Source organism: Ischnura elegans, chromosome 5, assembly GCF_921293095.1.
Source record: "Ischnura elegans chromosome 5, ioIscEleg1.1, whole genome shotgun sequence".
In the NCBI taxonomy this organism is placed as follows: Eukaryota; Metazoa; Arthropoda; class Insecta; order Odonata; family Coenagrionidae; genus Ischnura; species Ischnura elegans.
Genome location: NC_060250.1, coordinates 74,338,998 through 74,358,412, shown reverse-complemented (window position 1 = coordinate 74,358,412; position 19,415 = coordinate 74,338,998). Strand labels below are relative to the sequence as shown.

Below are 19,415 nucleotides of genomic sequence, written 5' to 3'. Positions count from 1 at the left end.
CGAAGGTCGTTCTATCGCAATGTTAAATCGATTCCAAGTATTCGATAGTTGCAGAAACGCAGAATCATTCAAATCATGGAAAATATCATTCAAATGTTCGTCAAAAGAGAAAAATTGTCATTCGCCCTGTATGAGAGATTCTTTTTGTTTTTCCTCCTATTTGTGGTTTCTGGTGCACGCAGTGTGCCTTTGGCAGAGCTTAAAGGACCAAACAACCGGCCGATAATTGGTACGTCTCTTTAGCTTAAATTTGGCATAAGTCAATATTTACATTACTTTGGTGAAGGGCGCCTGAATTACAGATATGTACGTTCCATTGGATTCGAGAAGATAAGCGCAGGGCCAAATAATTATGTAATGTTCAAAATGGTGAGTTATCTCCCCCTCTTTGAATATCTTAGATAAGTTTTTTTCTCCACGCGTAATCTATATATATATATGTAGTGTGGCGATAAAAAATTTACTGATTCGTTTAAGAGAATTTTCCCTCTTGGTAGTCGAACTTTCTGACCTTATTATCTCAAATATTGTTAACTCATCATCATGCGCCCCCTATTAGATGTTTATTTTTAGATAACTTGAGTGGATAATTGCGACTTTTCTGTGATGCTACTGTAGAGTTCGGTAAGCCTAGATGAAAGACAAGGTTTTCGCTACAATTATGCCTTGTAACGTCCGAGGAGTTATTTCTCTACTGTTATTTGTCACAAATTTACTGATCCTGTTTGTGGCATGTAATGGCAAGCCTACTTTTACGATCAAGCGGCCCATTATAGGTAAATATTCTTATTTTTTAAGTGCGCCACTATACATTCATCGGATGAATATATATAGTTGTTTCTGAGAACATGTGCCGAGCTGAAAGGTGCTGATATGTATTTATATACACAATTTACACTTTTTCTCTTCACTTAAGTTATATATTTTGGTGGCAATTTTAAGATATTAATTGTTAAAGAATCTTTAATTTTTATTGTTCATAATTCTATATTATCTGTTCACTATTATTATTTAAAATTACTTCAATATTGTGCCAAACTACGCGCATATCTATACTTTTTTTTAAATGAAGCATGAATATCACTGCTCAATGTACTTTGGTTTCATTAATTGCTATTAGCATTAATGTGATTTTTGAATTTTTCCTCCGAGGCTTTTTTTTATGTTCATAGGTCCATAACTTGGTTTAGGTTCTAAGCTTAAACAAAGTAATCAAAAATCTAGTTCTTTTGCTTACATAACTTTAAAAGAAATCAGATATGGTCAAATGATACCCCTCTGCCTGATTTGAGATGAAAAAGCCCAAAAAAGGTGTTATTGAGAAATATATTCATAATTGGATCATTATTAATATTATGGGTTAGTTCTTAACACAGCATCATAAGTGAGGACTGGAGGGAACTATGGGCCTCTTCCAGAATATGCCGTGGGTCTTTTGGATGGGCACTTTAGTGGTTAGCAAGCTTCTTTGGAACTGGGACTTTTTAAATATCCCCCACCAACAAAAATAATTCTGATGACCCTGGAAAGATTGGCAGGCATCAAGATGAATTAAAGCTACCTGTATTGGGTATAATATCTATTTGCATTTAAGCTTCATCTTACAAAGCTGCTACACTCAATTGTGGCAGGGCCACTTGGGATCTTGTCCAAATCCACGTTAGAAAGTACAGTTTCCTTCCTACCTGGGTCCAAGACTGGGATGTTCCAGGATTAATATTGATAGCTTATTCAAGGATTGATTATTAGATAGCTATGGTTAACAATGTTAGCAGTGTGTGGGCTTACCATCCCAGGTTCATACCCTGTAGAAGGTGGAGAATGTTCAGAGTTTACAGAACCCCTGCTTTTATGCTTTGTGGAGAGCAGGCAAACTATCCTGTCCATCAGATGGTATGTTATGTTTTGGCCCCATTGGTTTTTTTCCTGAGCAGGCTAATGCACATGCTGTGCTTCTCTCTACCCTTCTTTTCCTACACATCCCTGTTGCTAAAATGACCTTAAAGTAGGGATAACCTGAGTTATTTGCTTTAAGAATTTCAGGAAGGATATAGAAAGATGGTGCGAAGGCTTCCGCAGTGCGCTGGTAATGTAGGCTGCATTTTCCGGGTTTCACCGCGTCGTGGTTGCGTTGGCGACAACAGTTTCTCCTGCATTCCAACAGGCGTCTTCTGGTCGAAGTGACTCGACCTGAAGATGCCTGCTGGAATGCAGGAGAACGTTGTCACCAACGCAACCACGACGCAGTGAAACCCGGAAAATGCACCCTACCATATAGAAAGATGGCGAAGTGGGGTGAGATGTTGAAAGAAGGGAAATGTCCAACAGGGTTAGACCCTCAGAGAGACCTTTTGTTTTTAGTCGGGCATTCAATCCCCTGAGGAAATCAGAGTTAGGGTGTCGGGAGAGGGAAGTAGGAGGAGGAGTCTCTTAATAGTCTGTTGCACTCGGTGGTGTAGTCGCTGGTGTCTAGTACAATCTTTGCCGGCTGAGGTAATCCCTGTTTGGATTTTTTCGGAGTTTCCTGGTGGCCACAGACTCCGAGGGAGTGAGGTGAGGTGGTGGGTTTAGGGAACGAAGGAAAGAATCACTTCAGACCCTGGAAAGGAGACAATCAATAAAACTTTCAACTGGGCGGAGGGGCGGAAGGGTTTTGGGCTGGTGCGAAGAAGGGGAGCAGAATTTGAAGAGAGCATTGTGAATACCATTTGGCACCTGTTGTTTTGTTTGGTAATTCCAAAAAAACCCTCCACTGCAGGTTTTGCAAAAATGCAAAATATCCGTGAGGAGAGAGGTGGGACTTATCCTGGGGATGGGAGAAAAGGAAAGCCCGTGGTTGAGGACAGAAATTTTGTGAGGCTGAGATCAGAGAAAGAAAGGTTTGCCATCTGCTGATTGGTGGAATCTACTGGGTCCTGGTCATTAGGGTCAAGTGACATGGAATGCATTGTAAGAGACGGGATGAGTGATCAGAGGCTCTGGGCCACGGTGGGGAATGGAAGGGGGAGATTACTATTATGAAGGGGGGAAGTTGAAAAGAGTAGCCAAGTCTGGTGTGCCAATGAGGAGTGGGGGTTTAAGGTGTTAGTGAGAGATAGAGGGGCAGGGAAATGCCTCCTTGGAAATGCAAAATGCACAGGGAAGATTGCTTGTGCAGCGATTCCTAGCGTTTTTTCTAAAGAGAGATGTATGCAGTAACTAGAATTGTGTTGACTTCCTTGAAAAGGTAAGGTGTACAACGAGAAAATAATTTTATTAGGGAAAGCAGGGAGTTATAATATTGGCTGACTAGCCTCTGATATTGAGAGAGGTGAAATGGCATAGGGAAAGTGAGTATTAAAAAGAAAGAATGTGTAAGGAGGGATGCAAAATGGGTGAAATGCTTGGGAGAGAGAATTTTACTCGCAGACCATGATGAAAGGTGCCTAATCATAAGTAAGATGGAAGAAATTATGTTTGGCAGGTGTATTGTGCTAATTTGAAGGAGAATTTTTTTATTTGTTTTATCCAAAGTAGAGTGGGTTGATTGAGATCCATTGGCAGGGAAATGGTCACTGTGGAAATAAGAGAGAAACAATCTTTTCAACCTCCCCCCTCCATAATAGTAATCTCCCCACTCAACCCCCCACCATGGCCCAGAGCAGCCCCAGACCACTCCCTTCCCTTACTATGCGTTCCCCCGTCACTTGACCTTACTGACAAGGACCCAGAAGAGCCCACCAATCAACAGGTGGCAAACCTTTCTTCCTCTGATCTCAGCCCTGACAAAATTTCCGTTCTCAACCATTAGGAAATATAGAGCTTAGCTTAACATGCTAATTACTTACTTGTTTTCCCCAATATATAGTACTAGTCAGAGTTACTCCAAGAAACTGAATGTTTGAATTTTAGGGATGAGTTAACCATCTATAATGATTGCGATATCAGCAGGAGCTTTATTTTTATTTGAAAAATAAAAAAGATTGGACTTGCTTATGTTGAGTTCAAAAACATAATTATTACACCAGTCCAATAGTGTTTAACTCACGAATGTTGCTTTTGGTGCTAATCCATCTACAGATTGTGCAGATATAATAACATTTGTATCATCAGCATACAGGATGGCTTTACTCCATGGATGGATTTTAATACACTGGGCAGGTCATTTATATAAATCAAGAATAATACAGGACCCAGGATATAGCACCTTGGGGTATGCCTAATACAATTTCTTTGCCAGAAGAAATATACATATGTATTGGATATCATTCTTCAATAGCACTTCATGTTGGGACCGTTTACTCAGATATGATTTTATCCGTTTACTTAGATGTGATTATATCCATTTATGTGTTATATCTAACTTATGTGCCTCCTACAAGACATTTTAACCTCAATGCACTAACAGGAAGGGAGGGGTGTATGCTTGGGAAATTTATTTGTTTGCAAGACTATGCTCTTATAGTGTCCATTTGAATTTTGAGCTGTTCCTAAGTGTCGAGCCTCTGTCCCTTTTCTCCTACGTGAAGTAGCTATGGTTCAAAATAACTTGTGTGATCTGTGAAATTTAAATGCTCAGAAGTGGAAGGTATAAAAGTTACCATTGGAAGTTGTAATCATGCTTACCTTCCATCATTACACCAAAACCATTAATTTCAGTATGTAAATATGTATTCATTTGAGTTGATGTTTCCCTTAACAGGTATTTTGTCCCAAGAAATAACAGAGGATTCTATAAAGAATAATTTCCCAAACTATACCAGCTACATAGCAGCTTCTTATGTTAAATATTTGGAAGGAGCAGGGGCTAGAGTTGTCCCTATTATGTGAGTTTTCTTTTAAATATATGTATGTAATGCAGCAATTAAGATGTCTCATGTAATTCATTATCAAGCTACATTCTTTCCTCATACATCCGCTGTAATCATGGGCGTACCCAGAATTAAAACTACTGTCTGTAAAAAAAAAGCAAGATACTCGAGTTTGAGGAGCTCTAGCGTCTAAATGAAGCAATTTATTTCATTGCAATAAAAAGCATACGAAAGAGAATTTAGTTCTACGTTATATCATGTACTTTAAAAATTCTTCTGCTCAATAGTATTTCCTGTACTTAATTTTTTCTCGAAAAAGTACCCGTTTTTTGCGCGTAAAATCAAGGTGCCCAACTTTGAGCGCTTGGCATTCCCGTAGTTTTTGTTCCTATAACTTGCAATTTTGATATAAAGAAGCCACATCTATTACTAGCAGTTTGCCGAAAACAAATTGTTTATACTACAAAAATTAACGGAGTTGTTGTAAACAACGCAAACCTCTGCTAACTTCGAAACAAGTGAGTCAATTGAAAATTAATTGGTACTGTTGTCTTCCGTAAAATGTCAGTAATGCAAGCACTTATGAAATGTATATTAAATATCAATAATAACGTCAATATCACTTATTATTTATCTAGATGTTTCTATGCGCGTACCGGCAGCTCCGTCGTGGGAGGGGGAGGCGAAAAGAGGCGCGTGGTTGCCACCGACTCAGCAGAGGGCGCGCTTCTTTAAATGACCGACTCGCACGATGAAAGTATCGTTGTTGCACCCTTCAGGTAAACTTAAGGTCAGGTTGGGCTGAGCTTTCATCAAAATGCTTTTCAACGTCGTAAATTCTAAGCCATAATAGCGTATATTTTATCGGATGGTAAAAATTCATAATCCTTCTGTTTAGCCGCGACTCTTTTCACTGATATCAAGCTGATACCAAGATAATCAGACACTGTTTGATACACAGGATATCTTTTGTCCATACTTTCTTTCTGCTTCGCAGCGAAAAAAGCAAATTGCTCTCAATACCATTTGGATTTCCGTCTCCGAAAAACCCGTTCTTGGACGCTTGATTCACCGAGGGAATCTGCACTAACAATAGTCGAATCATCCCTAAAGGTAAACATTTTAAAGCAACCAGCGAATGATTCATTAACTGCTAGGGTACTGTGAGTCACGATGCGCTATGTGGCAACTGCGCACGACTTCGAGAGACTTTCTCTTTTTTGTTGCTTTGTTTAGCCCATCCCCGTCAGGCAGGGAGAAGGCGACAACAAGAGCTAAAAACAAAAATAAATATAAAAAGATATTGAATATACTGCTTACATTTAACGTTTATGATCTACGTATATACATTACGAACATTCTACGGAAGACAACAGTACCAATTAATTTTCAATTGACTCACTGGTTTCGAAGTTAGCAGAGGTTTGCGTTGTTTACAACAACTCCGTTAATGTTTGTAGTATAAACAATTTGTTTTCGGCAAACTGCTAGTAATAGATGTGGCTTCTTTATATCAAAATTGCAAGTTATAGGAACAAAAACTACGGGAATGCCAAGCGCTCAAAGTTGGGCACCTTGATTTTACGCGCAAAAAACGGGTACTTTTTCGAGAAAAAATTAAGTACAGGAAATACTATTGAGCCGAAGAATTTTTAAAGTACATGATATAACGTAGAACTAAATTCTCTTTTGTATGCTTTTTATTGCTTTGAAATCAATTGCTTCATTTAGACGCTACAGCTCCTCAAACTCGAGTATCTTGCTTTTTTTTTACAGACAGTAGGGGGGTACAGTAGGGGGCAAAACTAGCTGTGGTCGTTCAAGCTATAACTTTTTTTTTGCACAGAATAGGTTAATTTAACCAAAATTTTAAGGAAATTATGACAGCAATTTATTAGTTTTCATTATCATTTGCTTGAAAAAATTATGATTTTTATTTTAGTTCCAAGTCTTATACTTATATTGTTTTTCTTCAAAAGGAAAATTTTTTCATAGCTTTTTTTTTAACTAAATATATTTTCGCTTCAAGGGGGGGGAAGGATCCCCCACTGGGCACGCCCATGCCTGTAATCACTAATAGTGATCCAGTCTGCCCTACATTTGCCTTGAAGCTACAGTCTCTTACTCATATCAAAAGACTTTTAATGAATATCAATCTTAGGTTTGTAGAAACTGATGTAACAGTATCTCATACCCTGGCCTTTTTCCCTTATTTAATAATTTTTGAGGTTGTAGTAAAGCTATAAAAAGAAGAAATGAAATGTGGATGATAACATATAAACAGGGTGTCTGGTGACCAGGAAAATCAGGAGAATCTGGAATTTTTAGTCCCTGGAACTATATGCATGAATTATTGCTTACAACCTGAAATTTCAAACCTTTTATAACATGTTATCCCTTGTTTTGATTCTCACAAAGTAGTTTTCTTTTGATTTGTTCCATTTATTATATCAAGTTATCAATTAAGTCTGTATGTTTTACTCCATTATTTTTCACTGTCTTTTTTCCTTGCATTTAGCCTAATGCTCGTAACGTTCTACAAGTGTTTTTTTATTTTTTTTTATTAAAGACAATTTTTTGTACATTCATGCTTTACAATTTATTGATTACATTTTCAATTGGCACTTTATGAAAGCATATATTGTGCATCAATACAACTCTTTGAATGACGACGAATATCTTGAGGTGCCAAAGGAGACATTCATAAATTAAGTGTAAAATTTCTATTACTAGGTGTAAGTTTTTAAAATAGGAGCATGAAATAATGCATAAATAATTCAATATTTATGTATTATTTCATATCAACTAAAATTATTTAAACCTATAGGTGTTCTGGGTGTTTCCAAATTCATATCTGTCACAGTAATCACATAAGGTTGACCTGGAATTTTGACAAATTTCCCTGAAAAACCTGAAAGAATGCATGTATTTTTCTGCTTTGATTTTCTGGACACCTGGGTAAATGATATTCCCCCGCCAAGCAAATCTCTGGTTGTGTGCTTGTATCAATTCTTATTCAAGTGAAAGACAAATAAAGGTGGGACCACTTACATAGTCGTCTTCAAAAGTATTTGCCTATCCCATAGCCATATATGTTCTCCGCCCAAATCTTTTCCACTTGTTCAATCATGATTTTAAAAATGTACCTTTCTGTGACTTACGGTGGACCTTCTCCAGAAATGCTTACTGCGGAGGAAGTAACTACTTTGCACCCACTCCACTTGAACTTTGGCATACCAGAGTACAACTGTCATTTTAACAACTGAATATTTTCTAAAAAATCCTTCTGTGGTTTTGTATGGCTATTAAAATACATTAACGTTCTACAATTAGTGCTGTCCTTCTTCCTGGGGTATTGGCATGGACATTTTAATAATATGTAGTAACTAGGAAAAAACAATATTAAGCAATTTTTTTTAGAAATTAAATATATAAGCATTTTTTTAACAATGAGGTTAAATTGGTTAATATGTAATGATAATTTTTTTAAGTTTCTGAAATACAAACGTTTTTGTGGTTAAGATGCATTTTCTGGGGCATTGTCACAGGTATAAGTCTCTGGTTGGGTGAGGCACACCCTTCGAAGGGTCACTAATCCGCAAACCTTTCCTCGAGTCGCTCGCCCTCGCTGGCCTCTCTCCTCTGAGCAGGGGTTCTACCTCCTGAAAACTGACGGCAATTTTAACTTCTGCAACTACAAAATGCAACAAACAATGATTGCATAGTATTCCTGCCAATCGTATGATCCGTGCTTCTACAATAAAAATTAACAATTTTGGTGAATCCGCTAAAAATGTGGCTGCTGACTGCTGGAAAATGGCAACACTGGTTTGGAATGGGTAGGTTTGCTGGCTATTTGAGAGAGTTTTGAGCATAAATTGGCCGTGCTGTTCTTTTTGTTGGAAATGGTAATCTAGATTTCAACACATGCCAAGTTCTTTTGTGTATATTGTGTTTCAGTTTTTCTTTTGATCTGTGTGCTATCTTTTGTTTGTCTGTAAAAGCCACTTACTTCCGGTTTTGCTAATAAAGAATTCACACCTATGTTGCTCCATGTGTTATTTAATTAATGTATCCAGCCTAATCCCAGCACTTTTCCATGCCAAGGCTTCAGTTACATTACCGGGCATTGTTTACCCCTTGCAAACACCCTAGTGATAGGTCATTTGGTATTGTGTAGATGAAGAATGCCTGTCGACGAATTTATTACTAAGTCCTAGCATTGCCGTTGTAATCTCTTATAGACCACAGATCATCCTAAATTTTCTACAGCTGCTTTCTCTGATTGTATTTTTATGATCTGACCAACCATAGTATTGCCTACACTTTCTAACTCTGTTTGAAGGCTATTTCATGAAGATTCTAAATATTCTAAGTCAGTGAGGTAGCCAGGAATTTTTTTCTGGGGGGGATCCAAAATCAGGGGAAAAATAAAAAAAAACAGGATACTAAGGAGAAGGTTGTAAACTACTACATATTAACACCTTTAATAATCAAATAAACTTCATTTTTCAAAGCAATCTTATGTAAAATCATGATTTTTCAGTATTTTATCTTATACGAGGGGGGGAAGAGGTCCAGACCTCCCCCCTCGCTACGCCACTGCTGTAAGATTATTCCAAATGTGGTTTAGCAAGGGAGAAATAGCTGATTTCTCTCATGCTGTTGTCACACTTTCCTAATATTCTTTTAAAAATACCAATTTACATCTATGTACCAAATATGTTTATGACATGAAGGATCATTGTTGTGTCTAAGCCCAAGATATTTTACAGATTCTGCAGTATGCGTGAGGAGTTGTTACGATATAAAGTGCAGTGTTTCCGTTATGTAATGCGAGTCAGGATGGGATCTTTACAGGAGCGTAGATCAAAGATATATGCTAAATTTACCGAGCAAATTTGGAGAAGATATTTTCTCAGATGATGTGAAACATATCATATGTTTACCATCGAACTATGTTAGACATGATCATGAGAAGAAAATACAAAAAATAGACTGCAAAACAGAGAGATTTAAAATGACATTCTTCCCTAGTACTACATACATATTAAGGATAGCAACGGTGTCTCAATTAAGAGAGTTAATGGCCACTTGCTAGGACGACTCATTGCTTGTTTTTTTCTTCCATAATTCAAACCTTGCATGGATTTGCCATAGGAATTACTAACTATTGGCAAGTTTTGTCTTTGCATGAATATGCACATATATTTTGCTATTATGTGTAATATTTCTGTAACCATGTCTGCATGAGGCGGTCTTCTTGGATGCTGCATGTTGGTAATTGGTCACTTATTGAGAATGTTTCGATCATGCAATTCCTGCACTGTACACAAATGGTCAAATGTATTAGCAATGTACTACTAGTTCAATTGGTGTGACAATGCATTAACAGCAAGGATTTTAACCTTATATTTGAGTGATATGATGGCACACCAATTCTTAGGAACACTTATGCCCAGGCAGGTACCTAGGAATTAAGGCTAGGGTGGGTTTTAGGAGCAACTAATACTGGGGGGTGTGGAATAAAGGAGGTGCAGGTGCCCTCCCCAAAAATATTTTAAGATAAATATGTATTTCAAAATGGTGAGTTTTACGGCATTCTGAGGGATATTTTATTAATCCTTAAACTATTCTATAAGTACTAGTTATCTGATTAAGTAAAATGATCAAAAGGTAAGATTTCTCTGAGTTTCGGGGGGGGGGGGGGGGGGGGGGGGGGGGGGGGGGGGGAGGGTTTATCCCCGAAAATCCCCCATCGCTGTGCCACTGCTTATGCCTTATTATTATGGATGTTATCTATGCACCACTATCATTATTTCTAATCATGACTTTTTAATATTTTCAGGATAAATCAAAGAGATGAGTACTACGATAACATTGTGAATTCTGTTAATGGGTATGTCATATATAGATTTTCATTGCCTAATAATTATTATCTTTAATTTGAATGTATGTATTTCGTTCTGCATTAATTTCCTTCAGCCTTAGATTTCTATTTAGTGTTGGCTTGGCTCTAATCAACTCCACTGTTCTTATATCAATTTCAGAATATATTATCTATTTTGGAATGAATTATACATTCTCTGGATATTTGTTCTTCAAAGCTTTTCTTTGAATTTTATTCCAACTATTTTTCATTTGTGACAATTTTGAGTGATATACAACTATTCCTTGCTATTTCAGTGTACTCTATCCTGGAGGTGGTGTGGACTTAAAAGATTCAGGATATGGCCGAGCTGGTCAATTAATTTATAATCTAGCAACTCACCTAAATACTGTTGGTGATTACTTTCCAGTATGGGGAACATGTCTTGGCTTTGAAATGTTGACATTTATTGCTACTGGGAAGAGAATCTTAACTGATTGCTCAGCAAATAATGAAGCTCTTCCATTGAAATTTAGTGATGGTAGGTGATTATGTATATTACTTACTCAAGCGTCTTATTAATTTCAACTGTGGTGTTCTCCCTTCTATATCCTGCAGTTCTAAAATTTTAGAGAGGCTTGCAAAGCTCATATCCCAAGCGATTTCCTGTCATTATTAGATGTACATAATCCACCGGCAATGCTGCATATACATATTTGTATGGTTTGTATACATTAATGATCTCTGCTCCCGCATTAGCAGTAAAATACGTTTATTTGCTGATGACGCTTTCATCTATCGCGAAATTAGTTATCACTCAGACTATGAAATTCTATCATCGGACTTAAACAACGTTCATTTGTGGAGCCAAGAGTGGGGACTCGAACTTAATCTGAGTAAATGCATGACGGTACATTTCTTGTGGAATTCGTCTAACCATGTTTATGCAGTGGATGGTATTAACATAAAGGCAACAGACAAAGTGAAGTACCTGGAAGTTACGATAAACTCGAACCTCACGTGGGAAACACATATTAGGAATATTTGCGGCATAGCCCTGAAGAAATTAGAATTCGTCAAGCGTATTGTGGGAAGATTTTTGGATGAGAAAGTAAAAGAAAGATGCTATTTCGCACTCGTCTGACCACACCTTGAATATACAGCGAGCATATGGGATCCGGTGCAGAAAGACTTAATCCACGAACTGAATAAAATACAAAGGAAGGCTGCACGTTTTGTCAAAAACCGCTATGGGTGTACAGAAAGCGTTACCCAGATGTTAAGCGAATTAGCCTGGGAGCCACTGGAGACTCGGAGGCTGCTCGCTAGGCTTAGATTGCTTGAACAATTGAGAATGGATATCTTTAAGAGCGACACAGAGAACATAATATTAGAGCCACACTATATTTCCAGGTCCAATAGAAGCGATAAATTAAGAGAAATGTTTTGCCGAATGGATAGATATGGGAATTCGTTTTTCCCCCAAACCATAAAGGCCTTAAATAAATGCAAGTTCCAACTTCGTTAGAGCACTTCATTTTTTTATCTGTAAACGGCTGGTGTCCTAACACCCCCTGCCACACTCCTTTTAGGCGGCTTATGTGGTATTTTGTAGATGTAGATATTTTTCATTTACTTGTACATACTAAAAGAAATCTATCCCATTATGATGATTATGATAAGAACCGCGATGTTCACCATCATTCTACCATACAAGTTGATCAGTTGCATGTTTCATATGTGCGCACTAAGAATACAGGTGCTGGTCCAAACTGTATGGGCCTTCAATTCTATAATAAATTGCCGGTTGAGCTGAAGGCACCAATAAGTGTAACTGCTTTCAAGACCAACCTCCTAAAATATCTTAAACTAAAAATGTATTATTCTATTTATGTATTCTAAACAAAGTTTGATGTAACTTGTACCCATTGCATATTTGTTGACTTTGAGATTCTTCTTAAGAAAATTCACCTCTATGGAATAAGGGGCATCCCTAACAACCTCATTAGATCTTTTCTTTCAAATAGGACTCAATCAGTAACTGTTACGCATGACAAGATGTCCAAACATACTTCATCATATCGCAAGGTGGCAGGGGGTGTTCCTCAAGGCTCCATCCTTGGGCCCCTCCTTTTTTTACTATACATAAATGATCTTCCTTCATCATTGAATGGAAATATTTTCATGTACGCTGATGATACAAATCATCTAATCAAAAATTATGATAATCCTGTAGTCACTGCTCAAAATGCTGTCTTCGACATGGAAAAGTGGTGCCTCTCCAACAAAGTAAACTTAAATAAAGCCAAGTGTGCATATGTCTTTTTCCACCCTGCTCAAAAAATAATTGATTACAGCCTTTATTTAAAATTTGAAGACGTCAGTCTTCAACGTGTCAATGACACCAAATTTCTTGGGCTCATCATTAATGAAAATCTGTCCTGGGACTCTCATATTAATCATATTTCATCCTCTATTGCATCTGGATGCTATCTCATTAGACGCATGATGCAATTAACCGACTCACGAACAGCTATCACTATTTATTTTGCTCATATCTATAGCAGGCTAAGATATGGTATTTTAGCCTGGGGTCTATCCCCTAGCTGTTCGTATTTTTAAATTACAGAAATGGGCAGTCAGAATCATCTGCAAAGCTAGGAAACGAGACAGCTGTCGCAATCTTTTTAAAAAGTTACAAATCCTTCCCCTACCTTGTATTTATATTTATTGTGCTGCGATGCTTATAAGAAATCACCATTCTCACTTGACACTTCTAAAGAATCTTGATATTCATAATCATAACACGAGAAGCAGAGACAATTATGCTGTGAGACAACATAACCTTTGTATTTTTAATACTGGTCCTGTCACCATGAGTTGCAGGATTTATAATAACCTACCTGCCTCATTAAAAGATGAAAAGGTGAAAGGAAATTTCTCCTCTAAATTAAAGATGTACCTTTTAAACAATACCTTTTATTCTATTGAGGAATTCCTCAATTCTTAATTGTTTTGTTGTAACTGTGTAACATTCTTTTATGTATTGTTCATTCAGAATCTCTTGTGTAAGTGTTTATCTTTTTTGACGGGTCCTATATATGTTTTTGCATATCTTATGGCACCAATAAATTTATTATTATTATTATTTGTATTTATTGTATGATTCTTTAACCTATGGCGTGTCCTATGTCAGTGTAACCTTTGTATTACTTGATCTCAGGGATACAGACTTATAAAAAATATTGGGGGGGCCCAAACTGGGGATCTCGCCCCAGGAAATTTTATAAGTAGTGAGTTTTTAGTTTTTAAAGCATTTTAGAAGAGTCATATGATCATCATTAGAACCCTGATAACTCGAATATCGATATCTGGACACTCCGGGGAAAATCAGCAAGCCTGACACATTTTTTCCTCACACCCATAACCAACTTTTGAGCGGTCTCGGGCCCCCTCAGGCCCCATGGAGTTGGTACCACTGCTTGATCTCTGGACAAATAAAACATTATTATTTATATTATTATTATTAATAGTTAAGCTTGCGGTGTACCTGTTCCACTAACAACCACCTAAATAAACCTTGTTCTCTTCCTCAGCCTTACCATTTCCTGATGTCTATCACAAACAACTAACTCCCCCTGCCTACATATAGGTAATTGGGGGGGGGGGGGGGGCAGGGCAATATCTACACATGACGTCCAACCTTTCTCTCTACCTCATCCTGCAGTACATGTATTCTCCCTTCTAACCACAAAGCATCTTTCCATTTGACAGTATACCTCACCAATGCCATTTTTATTTTTAATATGGACTGTTTAGGTTAGTTTTGGTGGAACATAACAAAAACCCTACTTGTCCCTTCCTCCACACTGAAGTTCTTTATTCAGCTTAGCATAAATCCTATACCTTTATGTTCTATCCAGGAACCCTATTTTCTTTCCATCTCTTCTCTACTGACCCAAAGTCTTTTCCTCAGAAGTGTTTACTCCCCTCTCATTGGTGCACACTCATTGTCCTCTTTATCTCGTGTAGCACTTTCTCTCCTCAAAATCATCCTTGTTCTTTTTCCTATACCCCATCTAGGATCGGTTTAAGCAGTAAGCAAAGTACGCAGCCACTTAGGGTGCCAAGCGAAAGGGGGTGTCTAAGCGCTCAGTCCAATGTTCAGTACTAATCAAACCAGGAGATTAAAGGTCGAGGGCTGACTTACTCCACTAAATATTCACACAGTTCAATATATAATAGCAAGAATGTTACAAGTTCACGGTGATATTCCTTGACCCTTATTCCTAAAGTATTTGTATTGAACAAATGAAAGGAAAACTATGTATTTATCCACCAATTTATTCTTGCAGTACAACTAGTTTTGACGCAGCAGCGTCATCATCGTACCTGATGATGACGCCTGTGTATGGTGGATAAATACATAGTTTTCCTTTCATTTATTAGAATGAACTTCCACAAAGTTGAGCCAGAGACTATAGAGATTATGTATTTTTGATTATTTAAAAATTTATCCAGATAGAATCAACACCACCTTAAAGTTTATTTTTGAGGGGGGGATGGAATCTTGTTCGCTTATACTGGAAAAATGTCTAGAAACCGGCCCTGCCCTCATCTCACCTTCTCTATTCTTCCCATACCTTAATTTTGAATGCTTTCAGCCAATTATCAAATGCCTTCCTCATTATCTACTGCTCAATCCCATTTACAATCCATATCAGACTCATCATTTGCCTTTTCTTTTGCCTCTTGCTAAATGTTCTTCATATTTTCAGTAACAACTCCAATGTTTTTAGTAACATGGAAAATATAATTTTAAAACAAATTTGAGCAAGAAAATATAACCAATTCCTCGTTTTCTTCATATTGTACATGGTGACATATTGATTTGTTCATAGTGCTTTATATTTTCAGTCAGCAATACATATTTGCATTTCATCTTTTAAAGGGTATCAGGAAAGCAAGCTATTTCAGAATGCACCTGAGGAAATTTTGAGCTTGCTGCAAACTAAACCTATCACTGCAAATTTTCATCATTTCTGCCTTACTGAAAAGGTTAGTTGGTTGTTTTACTTGTATTTTGGATTTTTTAGCTGTCAAAACACCAAAACTTAATCAATATTATGTAAAAATAGAGATTCGGTATAAATAAAATATGCCATTTTGGTAAGACAGTGCTTACGAAAAACATCAAATAATCTCTCCAATGTGATAATCATAATATCCATAACTAATCAGTCTAAATGAAAAAAATAATAATCCATTACAAGTTTAATGGCAAATGCAGTTTGCCAAAATCTCAAGAAATATTGTCTTTCTTGAGATATTGAGCTTGAAGGTTTAAATTTATGTGCTGATATGGTCATCAAATTGAAATGCATAAAAATATATGTTCTCTTCCCTTGTGAGCTTAGGGACATTCCAACAAAAAAATGTAATGCAACATCTATTGTATTAAATTTGAATATTAAATTGTTTTGGAGATATGCATTTACGAACAAAGGGAAAAATGTGCTGGGAAAAGACCTCAATAAACATTTTCTTTTGCCTTAATTCAGAAATAGGCAGTGTAGTGTAGGATACTCATTAATTCTCATCAACCCAACAGTGGCTTGCAGTTAAAGAACTTTCTGCAGTGGACTTGATTGGCACCAATGAATCAGTAGTGTAACTTGTTCCATTCTATGTTTCCTTATTTAACTCCGCAAAGAGCTCTAATAGTAGTCTCTTTTCTTTGTTTTCAAATATTTGTGAGTTATTTGCCCCCTTCGATATAACAAACTAATTTTTTTGTCTTTTATTTCACTCTATACTTCATGTAAAAAAAAAACAAAATTTATTATACTTTTCTATTTTAGGTCAGTCCAGTGAGTGAGCATAATATGGTCTTTAGATAACCCCTACCATTCTTATTTATGTAATATTTTGCTGATTTATACCATACATTTTAAATCCCTGGATTATCCATACATTTAAATGAAGCTGCATTGTATTGTAGAAGCTACAAATAAATGTTTCATTCTTTTTCATTCCAGAATTTTGTTTCTTCTGGCTTAGGTGAACAGTATAATATGATGTCTTTGAGCACAGATTATAGCAACGAATCTTTTGTCTCTGCAATGGAGAGTAAGACATTACCAATATATGGAGTTCAGTTTCATCCTGAAAAGAATTCATATGAGTGGAATATTAATTCAACTGGCATTCCACATTCTGCTGAAGCCACTCGTGTTGGACAATATTTTGCTGAATTTTTTGTGAATGAAGGTGAGTGGAGTTTTTTTATGAATTCACATATTCCTTATTTTATTTAATAAACTTGAATGATTTTTATAACTTTCTTTTCATAAAATAATGCTGAGAAGCTCGTAAAAGTGGCCATTCATTCCCTTCACCAGAGGAAGAAGCTCGTGCCTTGATTTACAATTATGAGGCATTTCCTACAGGTTTCATCGGTGCCGCATTTGATCAATGTTACTTATTTAATTAGTATGTGACCAAGAATTAAAAAAATTAATCATTATAAATTTTTATTCATTATTTCAATGCTAGTCAAGCTTGTTCTCTATAGCAGCAAAGTGCATCATAGAGCTACTTCATAATGTTTTGATATATTCATTAAACTGTATGAGCAAATTTATTTTGCTTACTGTAAATTATAACAAATGAATAATTTAAGAGCTTAAATTTTTTTTCAATTACCATGCTTCCTGTGACTTATTGTAATCGATTGCACAGCATACATATGTGATGGTTTATGACTGACATAAAATGAATATTTAACTGCTTACTTTTATAGATAACCAGGGAATTGAGCTCTATTGCTTCAAAGATGCAATATGGAAACAGACTCATATGGCCATATAATATCTCCCAATGCTCATATAAGACACGGTCTCCGGCCTGATGATAGCATGGTACGCAGAAACCCGGGTCGTACTATTTAAAATAAAGTGTGGAATAGAACAAATTATTTTTATCTTATGACTCCCAATGCTCGTCCACCTTGCAAAAAAAGTGCTCAAAGATTACCCAATTTTAACTGACAAGCAGACAAAATTCAGGTTGTTGGTATCCAACCCTGTTTTACCCAGCTAATACATATCGCCTCCCAAAAATAAACAAAGGTTGCACACTTGAGATCCGTTGTCTCTGGAATTAATTTCCCAACTTGTCAAATAATCAAAATAGTTGCTATATCAATATTCTAAGTTAAAATTCCAAAGCCACCATTCATTGAAGGACACTAAGGACTACATATTCAATGCAATTATATATTATGATTCAAAAGAAGGTAGTTCAAAGTACATATATGTACCTAATGTAAAATATTACGCCCATTGTCACCCACTATTCAAGACTTTAGAAATGTAAACTGTACCGCGTGTGTAGATACATAATTGTGTTGTATAAGTAAAAAAAAACTTGAAGAAAAGTTCATTCGAAATGACACTTTTCACTCCTATGAAACCAGGAGAAGCAGAGACATTCATGTGGAGTCAAAGAACCTAGCCCTGATATCTAAAGGTCCACATTCAATCTGTACAAAACTGTACAATAATTTACCAGCTACTACAAAGAGTATAAAAAAACTTTTTAGATTTGTATATTATATATTTTATAACCTATATTATATATATTTATTACCTATAATTTATTTCCAAGCATTGTAATAGATGAAGCAATTCTTGCTCCAAAAAGTTCATCGACGTCTTTGAAAGTAAAAATTAAAATTAATTATTAAAATCTACATATTAAAATTTTACCTCCATCCCCCTGTTCCCCTATTCCACCCTCACCCCTCCCACATTCCAGCCCTTACCCTAATATCAGCCAAAAGCCTCTACCCTATTTTCCCCAAAACTCTTATCCCCTTTTCTTCCTCCTCCCAATAGCCCTCTTCCCTTCATCTCCTACTGTCATTGGTTTCCCCTCAAGCCGCGCTTTCCAATATCTTCCCTCCTTATCTTCTTTGTACCTGCAAATTTACGCACACCCCACCCTCGTACTCATTCCACTGGTTCCCTTCATTTTCACCACCCAATCCTTTTCTTATATACGTTAGGTTGTCCTCCCATCCTCTTCACTTTCGACCCTGCGTTGGAAGTGCCTTTTTTTCCGCTTGCTGAGGAGAGCCTCATTGTGTGCTAATATATGTATTCAACCCATTCCTCATCCCTTTCTAACCTTTGACTATGCTCTTCTTTGAGTTATTCCCTCCTGAAATGTTGAAGTAATCCATAGGCGAGTGAATGTGTGTGTACTTCTTCAAACAACCAGGCATCCTCAGCAGGGTCTCTCCAGCCCCGTGAAGAATCGTGGGTTGTAGACCAAGAAGCCTTAAGCCTGAATCACACGATCATTTTTTTTTAAATTTCAAGTGATCACTCCAGCGATTACTCAAGTGATCACTTGGAAATGATCATCACCCGCAATTGCTTTTCGCAATCACTCTAATGATGAGGTTTTCCATCACTTTTTTCATCACTCGTCTGGTTGCTTTTTCCGTCACTGAAACTGTGACTGAAGCACCATATCAGCCAATCACAACGCATGCCTGTGTGGAGCGATTGCAGCGCAACATTTGACAATCGTGGGAATGACATAGGTAAACATAAACACACTGTATATTTTCATGATGCGGATCCTATGACAACGAGCAGTGATATCGGAAATGATGCGAAAAGCGACGGCGGGAGGTACCGTGTGATTCAGAAAAATGATTACTTGAGCGATCACTTTCCCGGTCGCGA

General features: G+C 36.9%; 1 protein-coding gene across 3 annotated transcripts; it reads left to right on the top strand.

The window, feature by feature from the left end:
• Positions 1-25: 25 nt before the first annotated feature.
• Positions 26-17,349, top strand: LOC124159059 (gamma-glutamyl hydrolase-like). Of its 3 annotated transcripts, none has more exons than XM_046534570.1 (7): positions 26-229; positions 4,682-4,805; positions 10,639-10,689; positions 10,977-11,200; positions 15,611-15,717; positions 16,698-16,929; positions 17,028-17,349. In XM_046534570.1, exons 1-7 carry the CDS (start codon positions 76-78, stop codon positions 17,150-17,152), a joined length of 1,017 nt encoding a protein of 338 aa, XP_046390526.1. In that variant the 5' UTR covers positions 26-75; the 3' UTR covers positions 17,153-17,349. The 3 variants fall into 3 exon arrangements, with proteins under 3 accessions (XP_046390526.1, XP_046390527.1, XP_046390528.1); XM_046534571.1 differs by lacking the exon at positions 26-229 and adding an exon at positions 470-776; XM_046534572.1 differs by lacking the exons at positions 26-229; positions 4,682-4,805 and adding an exon at positions 8,390-8,629.
• The last annotated feature ends 2,066 nt before the right edge of the window (positions 17,350-19,415 follow it).

Coding starts and splice junctions, on each gene's coding strand:
- LOC124159059 (XM_046534570.1), top strand. CDS start 76: ATGGAAAATATCATTCAAATGTTCGTCAAAAGAGAAAAATTGTCATTC. Junction 10,690..10,976: donor ATTGTGAATTCTGTTAATGG/GTATGTCATATA, acceptor TTGCTATTTCAG/TGTACTCTATCCTGGAGGTG. Junction 15,718..16,697: donor ATTTCTGCCTTACTGAAAAG/GTTAGTTGGTTG, acceptor TTTTCATTCCAG/AATTTTGTTTCTTCTGGCTT.